Source organism: Camellia sinensis, chromosome 1 (genome assembly GCF_055761805.1).
Source record: "Camellia sinensis isolate YWXY chromosome 1, ASM5576180v1, whole genome shotgun sequence".
Taxonomy (NCBI): Eukaryota; Viridiplantae; Streptophyta; class Magnoliopsida; order Ericales; family Theaceae; genus Camellia; species Camellia sinensis.
In genome coordinates this window covers 101,267,119-101,281,666 of record NC_138961.1, presented here as the reverse complement: position 1 = coordinate 101,281,666, position 14,548 = coordinate 101,267,119, and the positions used below count along the sequence as shown (strand labels likewise).

The following is a 14,548-nucleotide window of genomic DNA, read 5'->3' as shown; positions in this document are numbered from 1 at the left end:
GATCACGTGTTCATCAGAGTAAATCCTATGAAAGGGCAAACAAGATTTGGCGGAAAAGGAAAGTTGAATCCACGTTACATCGGGTCATTCCAGATTCTAGAAAGACTTGGCCCTGTCTCTTACCATATTGCTTTACCGCGAGAATGGAACAGGTGCACAATGTATTTCACGTATCAATGCTCCATGGGTATCTTAGGGATCCATTCCATGTCATTGACTTCCACCGAATAGCCTTAGACGAAGATATGAAGAATGAGGAATGGCTGGTACAGATCATTGACCGACAAGCAAAGCAACTAAGAAACAAATCGATCTCAATGGTGAAGGTAGAGTAGAGAGAACATTTCAAAAAAGAGGCTATGTGGGAAAAAGAGGATAAAATGCAACAACGATACCCATGTTTGTTTCCAAATGAATGTAACTTAAGTTTGGAGGACCAAACTTTCTAAGAGGGAGAGACTGTGATGACCCCCAACATGCATATTATTTTTATGTATTATTTCATTGAGCATATTTGCATAATTATGTTTTAATTTATTCTTATCTGTTTGTTTATGGAAAATCTGTCTAAGTGCTTACTTTGAATTGGAAATTGCAAGCCGAAATGAATTCAGAAACTGAAATTGAATAACTCAATAAGCTAATTAGAATATTTAGAACCATATGGTAAGTTTAATTGAAATTTGATTCAGATCAAAATAATTAGAATAAATCAATTAAAACTAAGCTAGATTGATTATACTTAAGCTTAATTAATTAACCTTAATCTCACGTAAATCACTTCAGCTAATTAAGCGTATAAATATGTTATAAGCTTAAGCATTGAGTTCATTTTACTCATATTTAGCTAAGATCAGAGAGAGAGAGAGAGAGAGAGAGAGAGAGAGACTCTTCAACTTTGAGAGAGGATCTTGGAGAATTGTAGAGAATTGAAGGGGATTTGAAGAACTTTAGCTAATTCAAGTTCTAGGTAAGATTATCACCCTCAATTGTTATAGATAACTCATGTAGGAAATTGAATTCACTAAGTTCAAGGATCATTTGTATGAATTTGAAAGGAAAGAGTTAGAATTACTATGAATTTAGTGAGCTTGAGCTAATTGGGTACATGGATGCATAATTCATCATTTTCAAGCTTAATTCTTACATACATGATGTTTTACTAGCTATCTTTGAAGGTTCTTCATGATTTCACACTAAAAAATCTCATATGAACATGTTTTGAAATGAAAAGAATTGAGTTCAACTCATGCATGGCAAGAACATTAAATTTGGAGCTTTGTTTTGGATAATTGAAAGAGTATTTGAGGTTATGGTTTCATAAATTCCATGAATTCTTGTTTTATAAAAAGTTTCTTCACATTTCTAACAAGCCATGCAAGTTAGGAACAAGAGAGTTGTATTTTTTAACTTCAAATTCTATTCTGGAAATTCTAAAATTCGTTCGCTTCTCTCGAGCGATGAAGTTGTCGCTCGAGCGTACTTTGTATGCTCTCAATATTTTTTGCAAACTTTAGCAGTTGGCTCAAGCGACCAAGTGTGCACTCAAGCAAAGTCAACTTTGTTCAACACTTGGCTCGAGTGACCATCGAGTGCACATTTCGACCATCTAGAACTTTTGAAGACAGGCCACACCGCTCGAGGGACCAGAGGTGAGCTTGAGCGAACTGCTCTATTTTCAGGATTTTTGAAACATACTCTCATATACGTATGCATGCTTACATTCCCATGCTCTTTTAGGCATCAATGGGTATTGTTTAGGCATTCTTAATAGGGAAATGAACTAGAAACACATTAAAAGCAAATTAAATTATAGAACGTTTGATTGAGCTTTATGTTTCAATGTGTATTGTGTAGGGGGGACATCTGAGACCTAATATCGATTTAACCCACTATGAGTAATGTCTTCATAAAGCTATGTTCATAATGTATTTTGAAATTGTTTAAGATTGGTATTTTGAATTCTCTTTTGTTATGTGATACATTCAATATAGCATCAAAGAGACAATGTACCGAAGCCAATAGGACCGCAAGGGTCAATCCAATGGGACCACAATGGGTCAATCAATAATCCATAATTCATTGTGGACCATTAAGGTCCAACATCAGAGATCTCTGTGTTTCAATTAATCCAATGGGCCATGATATTGTCTACCCTAAGCAAAGGCCAATTAATCAATGGGCCACGGTATTCTTTACTTCAAGCGAGGGCCTCACTAAATTGAATGAATGATTATTGTTATCACAAAGAGATTGATATGATTGTTTATTCTAATGGTTTGCTTATTGATATGAATTATTTCAGAAACGAAAGATACGTTTGTAACATGCTGGACTTCATTCATATAAAACCTTTATACTGACATAACTCACTAGGCTTCCATTCACCCCTCTCCCTTATATATATGTAGGTGAGCAAGTGGGACGTCAAGTTTAAAGTAGCCTCAATGTCTACCCCTGTGAAGTCGTTTTTAAAGTGCCTCCGTGAAGGGGCGTGCTTGGACTCAAGAGGAGCCTAGCTTTGTTGACCCATCTTTTGTTTTGTTTTGTTCCTTTTGATATTTTAGAACTTGTATGGATGATGTTATATGAGAAGTCTAACTTTGGCGTAGTGTATATAAGTTTGTATGAAGTTTGAAGTTTTTAATACTTATGAATTTGGCATGTATGCACCCGTTATTATATTATAATTGTTTTGTCATTGAGGCTAACGGTAATCTCGGATTACTTTTCGGTCATGACCCAAGCCTATAGAGGTTGGTTTGGGTCGTGACAAATAGTGTGTGGCACGACTTTAGTTTGGAAAGCATTCTATCTCTAAAAAGAAGGAGAAATCATTTTTGTCAAAATAAGTTTGATTTTTTTTTACTACAAAAAATACTTTCTATTAAATTTTATTTTTTGTTTTACCAAAAAAAAAAGGAAAAAAACAAAAAAGATAACTAGTAGTACTTGCAATGCTTGGAAGCCAATCAAACAACATAGATACGCTATGTGCTCGAGGTCTACTTAGAATACATTTCTCTTGCATTTCTCTCTAGATTTTTCCAGTGGTTCCCCCACCTCTCTGATTTCCCTCTACTCTCCCTCCCTTCGATCCTTCTCTTAACTTAGATTTGATATTTGCCTCACCAATCCGGCCATCACCGCCTTACCTTCTCTACTCTCAAGCCAAAACTTTAAGATCTAGCTTCAAATCTTCTTACAGTCTGAAGGCTAGTGCTAGATAACGCATTTGTTTTAAGCTAAGTGACTAGTCCTCAATGTTCTATCTTGACTAGTAGAAGTGGGGTTTTCAAATTCCAAGTTGAAGGCTACAAAGCAATGGAGTTTTGGATGAGCTCAGTGGCGACTTGGATCTGATTTTTTTGTTTGGTTTTCTTAATTTTTAGTTTGGTCATATAATAATCCATCATGTGTAGAGGTTTGTTTCCCTCCCTTGTGATGGTCTTTTCTTCTCCTCTATAGAGGGTTAGATACTTCCTTCAATGGAAATTATTTATCTCTTTTTGAGATTGAAACACTCCAAATTTTATTACCCAAAACCATTACCATATCCATTATCAAGTCCATTTGAAATAACAATAAATATGCTAAAGCAATAAAGAAATAAATAAATTACAAATGTTCCTTTTTGTCTATACAATGAATTACTATGAGTGCCCTTAGGCTTCCATCAATAAATATTCAACAACTAAATGAAAGAAATGAATTAATCTCCTTTTCCCAAAAACATAGGCAATAACCTTCAAATAATAAGCCCCTTGGTTAACAATTAAAAGACACTTTGGTCATGAATGAGTCTTCAGCTCCATACTTGAAAAATGATTAGTAACATGGGATGAACATAAAGGTCTAGTAGAATCCTAACACATAGATAGCTTTATGATCATAAATGCTCCACATTATAATTATAATAGTAAAGTGACTTTTTGTATCCAAAATATACTTACATACGTATGTTTTTTCAAAAGATCCTCTTTAACAATACAAGAAACAAAACTATTCCTTATTTTCTAACCTTTTCATTTTAGTTCAAAATAATCCTATGATAACATTTATTTTCGAAAACAAGATCATGTGTTCAAGTAATACTCTCATCTTTACCGAACACGAGCCAGAAGGAAGCATAACCTATCTCAAAGTACCACGCTTTACCGGATCTCATGTCGAAAGGGAACAAAACCGCAATACGCTTTACCGAGCAAAAGCTAGAAGGAAACAAAACCTATATCAATGTGCCACGCTTTACCAGGCTTCATGGAAGGAAACATACCATCAAACCCATGCTTTACCTAGCGCAAGCTGGAAGGAAGTGGTACCTATGTCAATGCGGCACGTTTTAGTGGGTGCTAACCGGAAGGAAAGCAGAACCTCCATATAGCACTTCAATACCCATCATCACATGACACATTATTCTAGATTACACAATTTAATCAACTACACAAGACTTACATAATCCACTCTATAACAAGCCATACCATCATCCTCCTATGGCCAAGAACAAAACCTCTACTAGTAATTAATATAAAGCTTCATAATTAAAACAAGATAGGTCTCATATCATCCCTCAACTATCAACATGACATATAGAATATTAACTTGGCAATTTGGTTCATTATTCTTCAACGATAAGAAATAGTGAAGTCCTTGCTCTTCTCAATTTCTCAACGAATATAATAAAACTCAAATTCATGGTACTCATTTCATGTTTTTAATTCTCAATAATTACTATAGATCATCAACTATTACGACATTGCTTTTAATTCACACTACATCAATTCTCAATAATCGTTCAATTTCCTTCTCTACCCATTTTACCTTGTTGGTTCACTTACTAAATATAACCCGACAAATGTTTAAAACATCAAAATTTATCTCTTTACTCAAACTCATTAAATAAACAAAATTAGGGCTTTCCCCTTTCTAACAACATAGATGGGTCCCATTACCCCAAAAAGGTCAATAGTTAACAATAGACATGAGGTTGAACCCTAAAACTGGAAAACCTTAACCCTCACTTGCATGTTTTTGTAGAAAATTTCATAACAATCATGTTTTCATATAATAAAAGTACGACATGTCTATCTATAACAAAGTATTGAAGATCAAATAAATTCCTACCTCAAAACAAAAAAAAAAAAAAAAGAAGAGGAGTAAAAATCCCAAAAGTCGAAAGTGGCATAATGATGATCCACCTAGATTAGAATGAAGCCCTCGACATGCTCTATAATCTATCTCGAAGGAGCAAAGTGAGGGGATTACCATATGTGAGTAGATCTGAGGATTTGTGTGAAAAAGTAAGAGTTGAGAGAGAGAGAGAGAAAAGTGAGTTACGGTGCAAAAGGGGAGAGAGAGAGAGAGAGGAGGGTGTAAAAGGGCCTATATATACTAGGACAAGTGTGGAATATTTGCCCCAAAGTCAACTAAGAAAATAAGTCAAAGATCCCAAAAAGAAAGGCCTAAATGGTAGCTGAAATTCTGGGTTTTCTGTTAAGTGTAGACACCTCCAGAAGGGGTGTCAACACCCTTAAGCAGTGACGTTTCAAATATGTTTAAAACGTGTCGGGTGTCAACACCACCATGCCCCGTGTTGAGACCAAAAGTAGTCCTGAAAATTTGGTACACAGCTCTAGCACTGTTGACACTAGGACGGGATGCTGTTGACCCCAGAAAGCAGAAACAAGAGAGAAAAAAAGAAAGAAATGTTAGTGCTGACACCCTGAATAGAATTTCAAGGTTCTAAAACACGTCTTGGATAAAAGCAAACAAAAAAATACATCTCAATCAAGTCTAGATCGGATTACTACTCAACAAATACAACGACACACCAAAACAAAGACCCCAATAACAAAAGTAATGGAATTCTATACACTCTTGAATGGCTTAAAGAATATAGGCCTTACAGAGATCTTGTGATACCGTTGTACCAGATTGATCCGATCTTTTATTGGTTTTGCAATGAAGATTTTCTTCCTAATAAAGAAAAAAGGTCTATTTAGAATTGTTTTCATTTTTGATGTTTTCATTTCATCTTTGTTTTCGTTTGTAGTGTTCTCAAAAAATAAAAACAGTGAGAAGTTCCAAAACACCCATCAAACTGTAAATATCTTTCATGCATTGCATTTTTAAACTTTCTGTTTTTATTTTTATAATTGCTTGATGAGACGATTCCAGAGAAAATTATGGATCTAAAATGGTGTTAGAATTTGTTGATGTCTCCAGAAACCATCTTGTCAAGTGAAATTCCTCAAAGAGCATGGCTCAACCATCATGTCCTCTCATACATATAACCACATCCACTTGTTAAGAAGGAGAGGGAAATTTTTTTATATTGCAGTACCCACTTTGTTCTTGTATATATATCAAGTTCTTTGAGTAAGCCTATTACTAGATTTTTCAAAACCACAAGAAGTAGGAGATAAGAAAAGAGTATTTATGTTTCTCAATAGCACATAGGAAATAATCTCATCTTTGTGTATACAATTTAACAAAAATGTTCGAAAGCAGGATGTGACATGTTCCGACAAAACATAATTGACAAAAAGCATTGGAAATATGGCAGAAGAACGAGTGCACAATGGAGTATTACATTACCCTACATGGTTCACTATTTGACGATCCATTGCAACCAAAAAAACACAAATATTAATTGTAAAGCTCATAACAAATTAATTAACAGGTAGAAGAGGCTAGATGCCAAAAGAAGAGAAGACGGTGTTCAAAGTGCTCGTCCTTTTATAATGTCAAGGCTCATTTCACTAGGATCTGTTGCTTGCAGTTCAACTTGTATGCCATCCAGTTCCCTTTTGAATCTATCCTTGGAGCTGGCATAAACCATCTTCATCCTCACCTTTGATGTTTCCGGTGACCTACAATACGAACACAAGAAAATCAACCAAGAAAAGGAAGTAAATCACACAAATGAGACAATGCTAATGTACTTCTATTAGTTAGGCATGAATTCTTTTGTACTTTAAATCCATGGTCCTTTATGCTATTACTCAAACAAGCATGAAATGTATGCTTGTATATTTGTCCGTGGGATCCTCCTAAACTAACCCTAGACACTATAAAAAAACAATTTTCAAATTTTCTCCCATTTCGAGTTAAGAGATAGATATATAGACAAATCTTATTGGGGGCATCAGAGTAACTGAAGGGCACCAAAGACTAGAATTAAGGTATTTATACCAAGCATTCTTCTCCTGGTTCTTACTGAGAAATATTTTGTTTTCTTTAGCTCTTGCCTCTGGAGATTCTTATATGTTTTGATATGCCCAACACATCATATAGCTGAGATCAGTGCATTGGATAATGGGAAATGAAAATTTTGGATATGGAGAATTCCTTGGCGTCTGATAAAATTTTTGGATTTAATATCTAAACAAAGAAAATAAAATTTTGACCCTGCATTTTTGATGGAATGTGGCTTGAGATAAAGAAAATAAATAATTGACTGATATATTACCAAGCAATAAAGAAAATTTTGCTCTTCTGGCAATTTTCATTAGTAATGAAATCAAAATCAAAGACAGCATAGCGGCACTCATCAGCAGGGAGTGAGGCATTGAAATCCTCATAGCTTTCCTCTGGACCCCCAAGCTTTTCCACCACCACATTTTGGCCCTCAATCTTGAAGATGATGAAACGGTAGTTCCTCTTTGTTTTTAACTCCAAGAACTTCAGCTTACATTCGTCTTCCACGGCCATTCCAGACGCCGCATTCGCCTAAACCGCCCCCCCACCCCCCCCCCAAAAAAAAAAAAACAATTATTAAAACGAAACCAATAGGAAAGAACAGAAGAGACACAAAGTATGTTGTACAAAAATTGCTAACAAGAATAATGGTTAATATTTATTGTATTAAGGCTTATGATGGATCAGAAAGTCTACTTGTACAGAGTAACTACCACCCTCTTGTCTCTCTTCTTTTGTGTAAGTTTCTGTGAAAAAAATTATCGCAAATAACACAACTTTTGATGTGGCATTCATAAAACAAGAATGTTCGTGCCAGTATGATGGAGCCCACCAAAGTAATCGTTGTTCGCAATACCCTTTTTTTTTTTCACCTAAGTGTCTACACCATGTTGACATGTATTTTTTATTTTTATTTTTATTTTTTCCCCTTCTTTCCCCTTCAAAAAAAACAAAATTAAATGAAATAATAAATATGTCAACCCTGTGTTTGATGCTATGTGGTGCAAAGGAAACACAAGAGCTTCGCGGAACCATTTCTATTATCAAATACCATGTGCTCAAATAATGATTGTGGGATTCCCCACACCACATTGATGTGAGATTCATTTCTTCACAAAAATGACAATACCATCTATAAATGCGAAATTTCACCATATAAATTTTGTCCTTCCATTACAAAGAAATTAAAGAAATGTTCTCTATGGATCTAGAGAGAGAGAGAGAGAGAGAGAGAGAGAGGGAGTAGTACCATGGTGGGCTTTTGAAATCTGATAGGGGGTAGCAAGGTCTGTGAAATGAGAAAGAGAAGAAAGATGAGGGAGATTAGGGTTGGAGAGATCCTTGAATTTGGAAAGACATGAGATGAGATGAGATGAGATGAGATGAGAGAGAGAAAGAAGTGGGCAATTTTTAGGTGAAGAGAAAATTGCGGTGAAGGGGCAGTTTTTGAGGGAGGAAGTAAGGGTTGAGGATTGTCCAGGCCTCTCACAGGCTTTAATCATTTCTGCCCATCACTTCACCCTTCCTTGTTACACTATACTACACGTTGTCGCTCGCAACATGGGCATACCATGTCATTGGGATCACTGTTATATTGAATTTTTTTTTCTCCTGCATCACTTCATCACCATATTTTTCAATTTTTAAGTTTTCTTGCTCACCTTTCCTTTATTTTATTTTTCTCTACACTATTTTTCCTTCTCTCTCTCTCTAATTGAGTTTTTTATAACACTATTATTGTTTCCCTCGTCAATAAATTTGCCCACATAAATCAAGACCTTTAGCCTGATAGTTTGTTTATTATCATTTTACAATATAAGGTTGCGAGTTTAATTTCTTTTGAGAGGAGTTTGGCACCTTTTGTAGGATTACTACACAAACCAAGCTACTCGTGCTCAACTCGTATTCGGCTCGTTAAAAATTCGTTCGAGATCGGCTCATTATGTAAACAAGTCAAACTTGAACACAATTTTAAGCTTTTAAGTTCTCAAGTAAAACTTTAACAATCTATTGTTTGGTTGAGCTCGACTTGTGTTTGACTCGTAAAAAGCTCGTTTATGATCGACTTGTTATGTAAACAAGTCAAGCTTTAACACAATTTTAAACTCGTTAAGTTTTCAAATAAAATTTGAACAATCTACTTATTCGACTTTCGCTTTCAACCCTAACCCTTTGCGATGACAACAGCATAACAACGCTATCCTATTGCATCTATTACTTAGTAGCTTCCCTCCCCATCTCCCGTAGACTCCATTCATTTGTCAAGAATTTTGTGTGAGAAAGTTGTTTTCAATAAATGTGAAGTTATTAAAATAATAATAATAATATTATGTATATAAAAGAACTTTTTCAATGTGCATTCATTGGTCAAGAAAAGTGTAGTATTGAAATTCTTTCAAAATTATGTATAACATATCCTATTACGAAAGTTAAATCTATGAATCCCACAACTTTAAAGTTAAATGAATATGAAAAGAGTAAATAATTTTTTCCGTACTTCACTTTTTTTTCTTAAAAATAAATGAACTTTCTTTCCTTAAAATAAATAGATAAATTGAACGTGACAATATGTTCACATTGGAATTCATTTATGACGATGATGTTAACATGTACATTCTAACTAATATTTCATGATTTAATTGTCATTGAAAATACTGAGAAATTAATAAATGCAGTCACCCTATCAAATGTGAAAATTTTCCAGCAACAGAAAAATGACTGCCGAAGCGCCCCAACCAATCCGCCCCCCCCCCCCCCCCCCCCCCCCCCCCTTCCTTCCTTCCTTCCTTCCTTCCTTCTCCCAGAACATTAAAGCAAGGAACCCATATGGCCCAGTACCCCTTAGAAGCCTTTCTTACAATCCAAATGAAAAAAAAAAAAATGAAGAAGAAGAAGAAAGACTTACATGTAGATCTTAATAAGGCCAAGTTTGAGAAGACTAAAAAAGTGTACTTTTTGTCTTTTTGGACTAAAAAATTGAGGTTGAAAATATGGATGTTTGGGTTAACTTTTTGACTTTTTATTGAAAAATGTGTAATAAAAAATTATAAAAATTGATTTGTAGGAAAAAATTTGAATTGAGAGTTGTTCAGCCGTAATTGTTGACTTTTGGTGAATAGTGTTAACTTTTTAGCTTTTTGAGTAACTTTTTGGCTTTTTGACTTTTTTGGATCTTCCCAAACTTGGCGTAAGTAAATTTATTATCTAATAGATCCTATGATAATTAATTTTTCATCGAACACTATTAAAAAATGTTATTAATTGTTATTTTTCGGCGACAATTTAAAAATTGTCACAAAAAATATCACTAATTATAAGTTTTAGTGACATTGTAAAACAATCATCACAAATTTTCTACTTTCAGCGGCAATTTAAAAAATTCATCACAAAAAATGTCACTAATTGTAAATTTTAACAACAATTTATAAAAATCGTTGACAAAAAAAAATTATTATTTGTCAATTTTTAACATGCAACAAATCATCACAAAAATTATTTACAGTGACAATTTTACTAGAACTTAATTTTCAGTGAGACTTGATGAAATTAAATCTAACTATTATGACCTATTGGTAGTTTATCCAAAAAAAAACAAAAAAACCCCACAAAAACAGAAAAGTAAAATACAAATATATTTGTTTAAGAATATGAATTGTCTCTTGTAGTTTCTAAGTACTTTTTTATAAAACAATAAAATTACCCAAATTAAATTAAAATATATTTATGATATCATTAAAACTATTAATTGACTTTATGATTTATTAATAAAATGAATCATTTGTTATGTAATTAGAAACTTGAAGGGATGAGATGTATTTTCCAAAACCACAACACAATCGGTATTTTAAACAAACTTCAAGGGATGTATTTATAATTTATCCCCAAAAAAATAATAAGAACAAGAAAAATGAAATAATGCTGCGTTTGGCAACATAGAATGCCTCAACTTGAAATTGAATTGGTGAATTGGTGAATAACTAGTGGTTGAACTAAATCCAATTCCAAAGTGTGAAAACCATGCCATAAAAAGACATCAGCGGTATATTTTGGGAGAATCAGACCTAGCAATTTCATTCCTGAAACAAATCATTCTCCCAACAGAACACTATAATCAATGTCAAAAGACTAGGTCAAAACTCAAAATCAACTTAGACAATTCAATACATTTGGAACATTGTAATTATAGCTTATCAATGTGTTCCATACCAAGACATGAGTTATCAACCTACAAAATTCACTACTTTGGTCCCCTGTTTCTTCTTTGATTTTACATTCTTGTCTTTAAAATCAGTAGCAGGAGCAGGACCACCTTTTGACTCAGAAGATTTGTTATTCTTACTGCTGTGTGCGTCCTCTGTAATGAAGTCATCATCAAGATCATCCCCACTAACAAACTTGGTCACCTGTCCTCCTGGTGTTTCTTCTTCGTTTGCTGAAAAAAGCAATAGATTAGAGTATGAAAACACAGTTCTCCATCCAGATGTCTGTAGCATGAAGTAAAAGCTCACTCCGCATTTTGAATTATTTATTGAACATATAAATCACTCCAAAAGAGTACTCCATAAAGATCAAACAATAGATTAGAGTATATTTAACTCAATTAACCGATGATGCAATCAAAATTGGAGGACCAACTTTGGGAACAAAAACCCTGATCTAGCTTCAAGAAAAGAGATTGTAAAAAGCTGGATTTCTTCTAACTCTGTTACATGCTTAATTTAAGTATTTACTATTGGGTTTAGGCTACAATAAAGTTACTTGGAAATTGTTGAAGTTTTCCCAACTTAAGGCAACCTCCTCAAGAGGTGGTTGCTTATTAAACTGCTAATAATAGAGTTTACTACGTCTAAGCAGCTGATCACCTAAAAAGTTGGCTTTCTTTATTCCAAAGTATTTCATCATGAAATAACCCCCCTACCTAGTTCATAAATAGGGCAGCATTCTCTGTTTTGAGGAAGGTTTTTAAATAACAAAATTTGAAGAGATATTAAATCCACAGCCACAACGGTTATCTTGTATCCAAAACATCCTCTATCACATTGTAGGGTCGACTTATGTGAGAACAAGTGTCTTGAGAGCAGCCATTAGAGATGTGGATCTAGCACGTTCCTAAAATTTCTTAGTCGAATGTTTTCTTGTATCCTAGTTTTCTGTTAGCTTGATTTTGAGTCCCGTAGCTCATGGAATTTAAGCCTTCTTTGCTAGAAATTACAGGATCTGGTCATAAAATCTAAGTATTGCTTATATTTGGCCTTTATTGAAGTTTATGTGGGTACAGCATTTATCAAATTGCCACCATCCACCAATCAACAACATTTAGCAATCTACTTCTATGACCTTGTTTTGGTGAAGCCAAGTGTATTTCCAGGATTTTCTCACATCTATAAGCATGTCTGCTTTAACAATTAGTTAAAATGCCATGGTGAGAAGATCAAATGTTTGTACAAATTTAATCAAATGATTGGCTTCACAAACCAAGCAGGATTGTTCAACCTATCTGTAGGGAAAAAATGCAGTGAGCTAGCAAACAGACCTAGCGAAACTAAAAATCGGGGTCCCATTCATAGGAAGAACCTCCACAAAGGATACCAATCTTATGAATTTTAAGTTTTTTAATGTAGTATCAATAACCAAAAAAAACAAAGAACTTAACTGGGTATGAAATGAGCAAAAATGATCAAATCCTGAAATATAGCTCACAAGTCCGGATAGAGAAATATTCAACCTGAATATTACAGTGATACATAGACACTACTTGTAACACATCTGCCTATTTGATTCATTGGAGGCACAACTCATTGTACCAAGAAGGAAAAAGGAGCTAAGAAGGGTATTTTAATTATGCACAAACCACATAATGGGATGGTAAGTCAAAATGTCTTTTTCACATGCACTTTACATTTGAAATTGATACATGAATGGCACAAAATGAGACCAATCCTCTAATCCACTAGACACTGGCAAAAATAAATGAGTTTGTGTCAGCCTGCCAAACATCTTAAACATGAATCGACTTTGTGCATTATCTCTCTGTAAAGTTTATGCTGACAAACAAAAAAACACCATATTTTATCCGCAAAACCCATGATACAACATTCCCAATAATACAAAGTGCCACTTATTGTAAATAGTTTCAGTTAGCTACTTTATTGCATAGCAAATTAATTGATGTTTACAACTATAAAATTTATTACTATAATAATGAAGACGGTGTTGGCACATAAATTTCAACCAAATTTATATTAAAATTTCAAATACGTTCAATCAGTCAATGACACTTATAGAGCCTATGATAGGAATGTTATTCAAGACGTTATTCAAGATACTCAAATGACACGTGGAGCCTACAAAGGATGACACTTGTAGAGCCTACAACAAGGACACCACATGGGATGAAATCCAAAGGATCAATACGGTGATGATTAATCAAATATGATGACGCCTAAATTCAAACGGCGTTATCATTCAATTTGAAATTCATATTGAAGATAGTGCGCTCCTTAGTAGCAAGAATCGCACAAACAAGTGTTGTTTCTTTCTAAGAAACGCGATTATGCACTTCTTAGAGAGAAAGGTGTAAGTATCGCGTTTCTATTGAGAGAGAATTGCGTTTCTGTTGAGAGAGAAGTGAGGAAAAGAAAAACCTAATCTGGTCTTGCGATTAGGTCTACGAAAGTGAAGCTACTTTCCATGTATTTGCTTCGCAGGCTATTTATCTTCATCTTCTTCGATTGTTGAAAGCAAAATCCCCTCCTCTCTCTCAATCGCTGCCAGACCTCTCTGTCTCTCTCGACTCTCTCTCCCATCTTTTTCTTCATTAGTATTAAGAGACTGAAAAGTCTAACACTTAAATTTATTAATTTTTCTTTACATAATATTAGCGTATGCCTGTGCCTGAAGGCACGGTGTAAACCCGTGCATTTAGGCACAATACAATTAATTTATCAAATTTGTTGCTAAAATATAAATATAGATCCAGTTAGTTTCGACTTTCAAATTTCAAATGAATTTTGTAAAATTATTCGGGCATAAATGCACCCCAATAAATTAAAGTAAAAACTGAAAAAGGTAATTTATTGTAAGAATATGTCGCGTGAACTTTGTCACCGAGGTGGATAACAAAGTTCTTGGTGCTTGGATCTTCAACTTGAATGGATAGATAAAAACAAATGACCCGTGAGAGAGAGAATGAGATGAGTGTGATTAAGAAAAAAAAAAAAAATTAGAAAGGATGATGGGTTTAATTAATCAATTGTGGACGATGGGTTGTGATTAAAAAAAAAAAATTTGTGGGTTTGGGAGAATGGAATTCAAATAAAATGTATTAGATTGTTTCATGTGATTTTAA

The 14,548-nt window shown here is 34.1% G+C and overlaps 1 protein-coding gene across 1 annotated transcript in view; it reads right to left on the bottom strand.

Annotated features, from left to right (window-relative positions):
- Positions 1–6,435: 6,435 nt before the first annotated feature.
- LOC114261823 (uncharacterized) overlaps positions 6,436–14,548 on the bottom strand; it is a 44,584-nt gene continuing 36,471 nt past the window's right edge. The window contains exons 5-8 of the mRNA XM_082907528.1: positions 11,424–11,632; positions 7,897–8,367; positions 7,472–7,731; positions 6,436–6,872 (exon numbers count right to left, since the gene is read on the bottom strand). Of these exons, the coding sequence (XP_082763654.1) occupies positions 6,722–6,872; positions 7,472–7,731; positions 7,897–8,367; positions 11,424–11,632 (1,091 nt within the window). The 3' untranslated portion in view covers positions 6,436–6,721. The remainder of the gene's footprint in view (positions 6,873–7,471; positions 7,732–7,896; positions 8,368–11,423; positions 11,633–14,548) is intronic.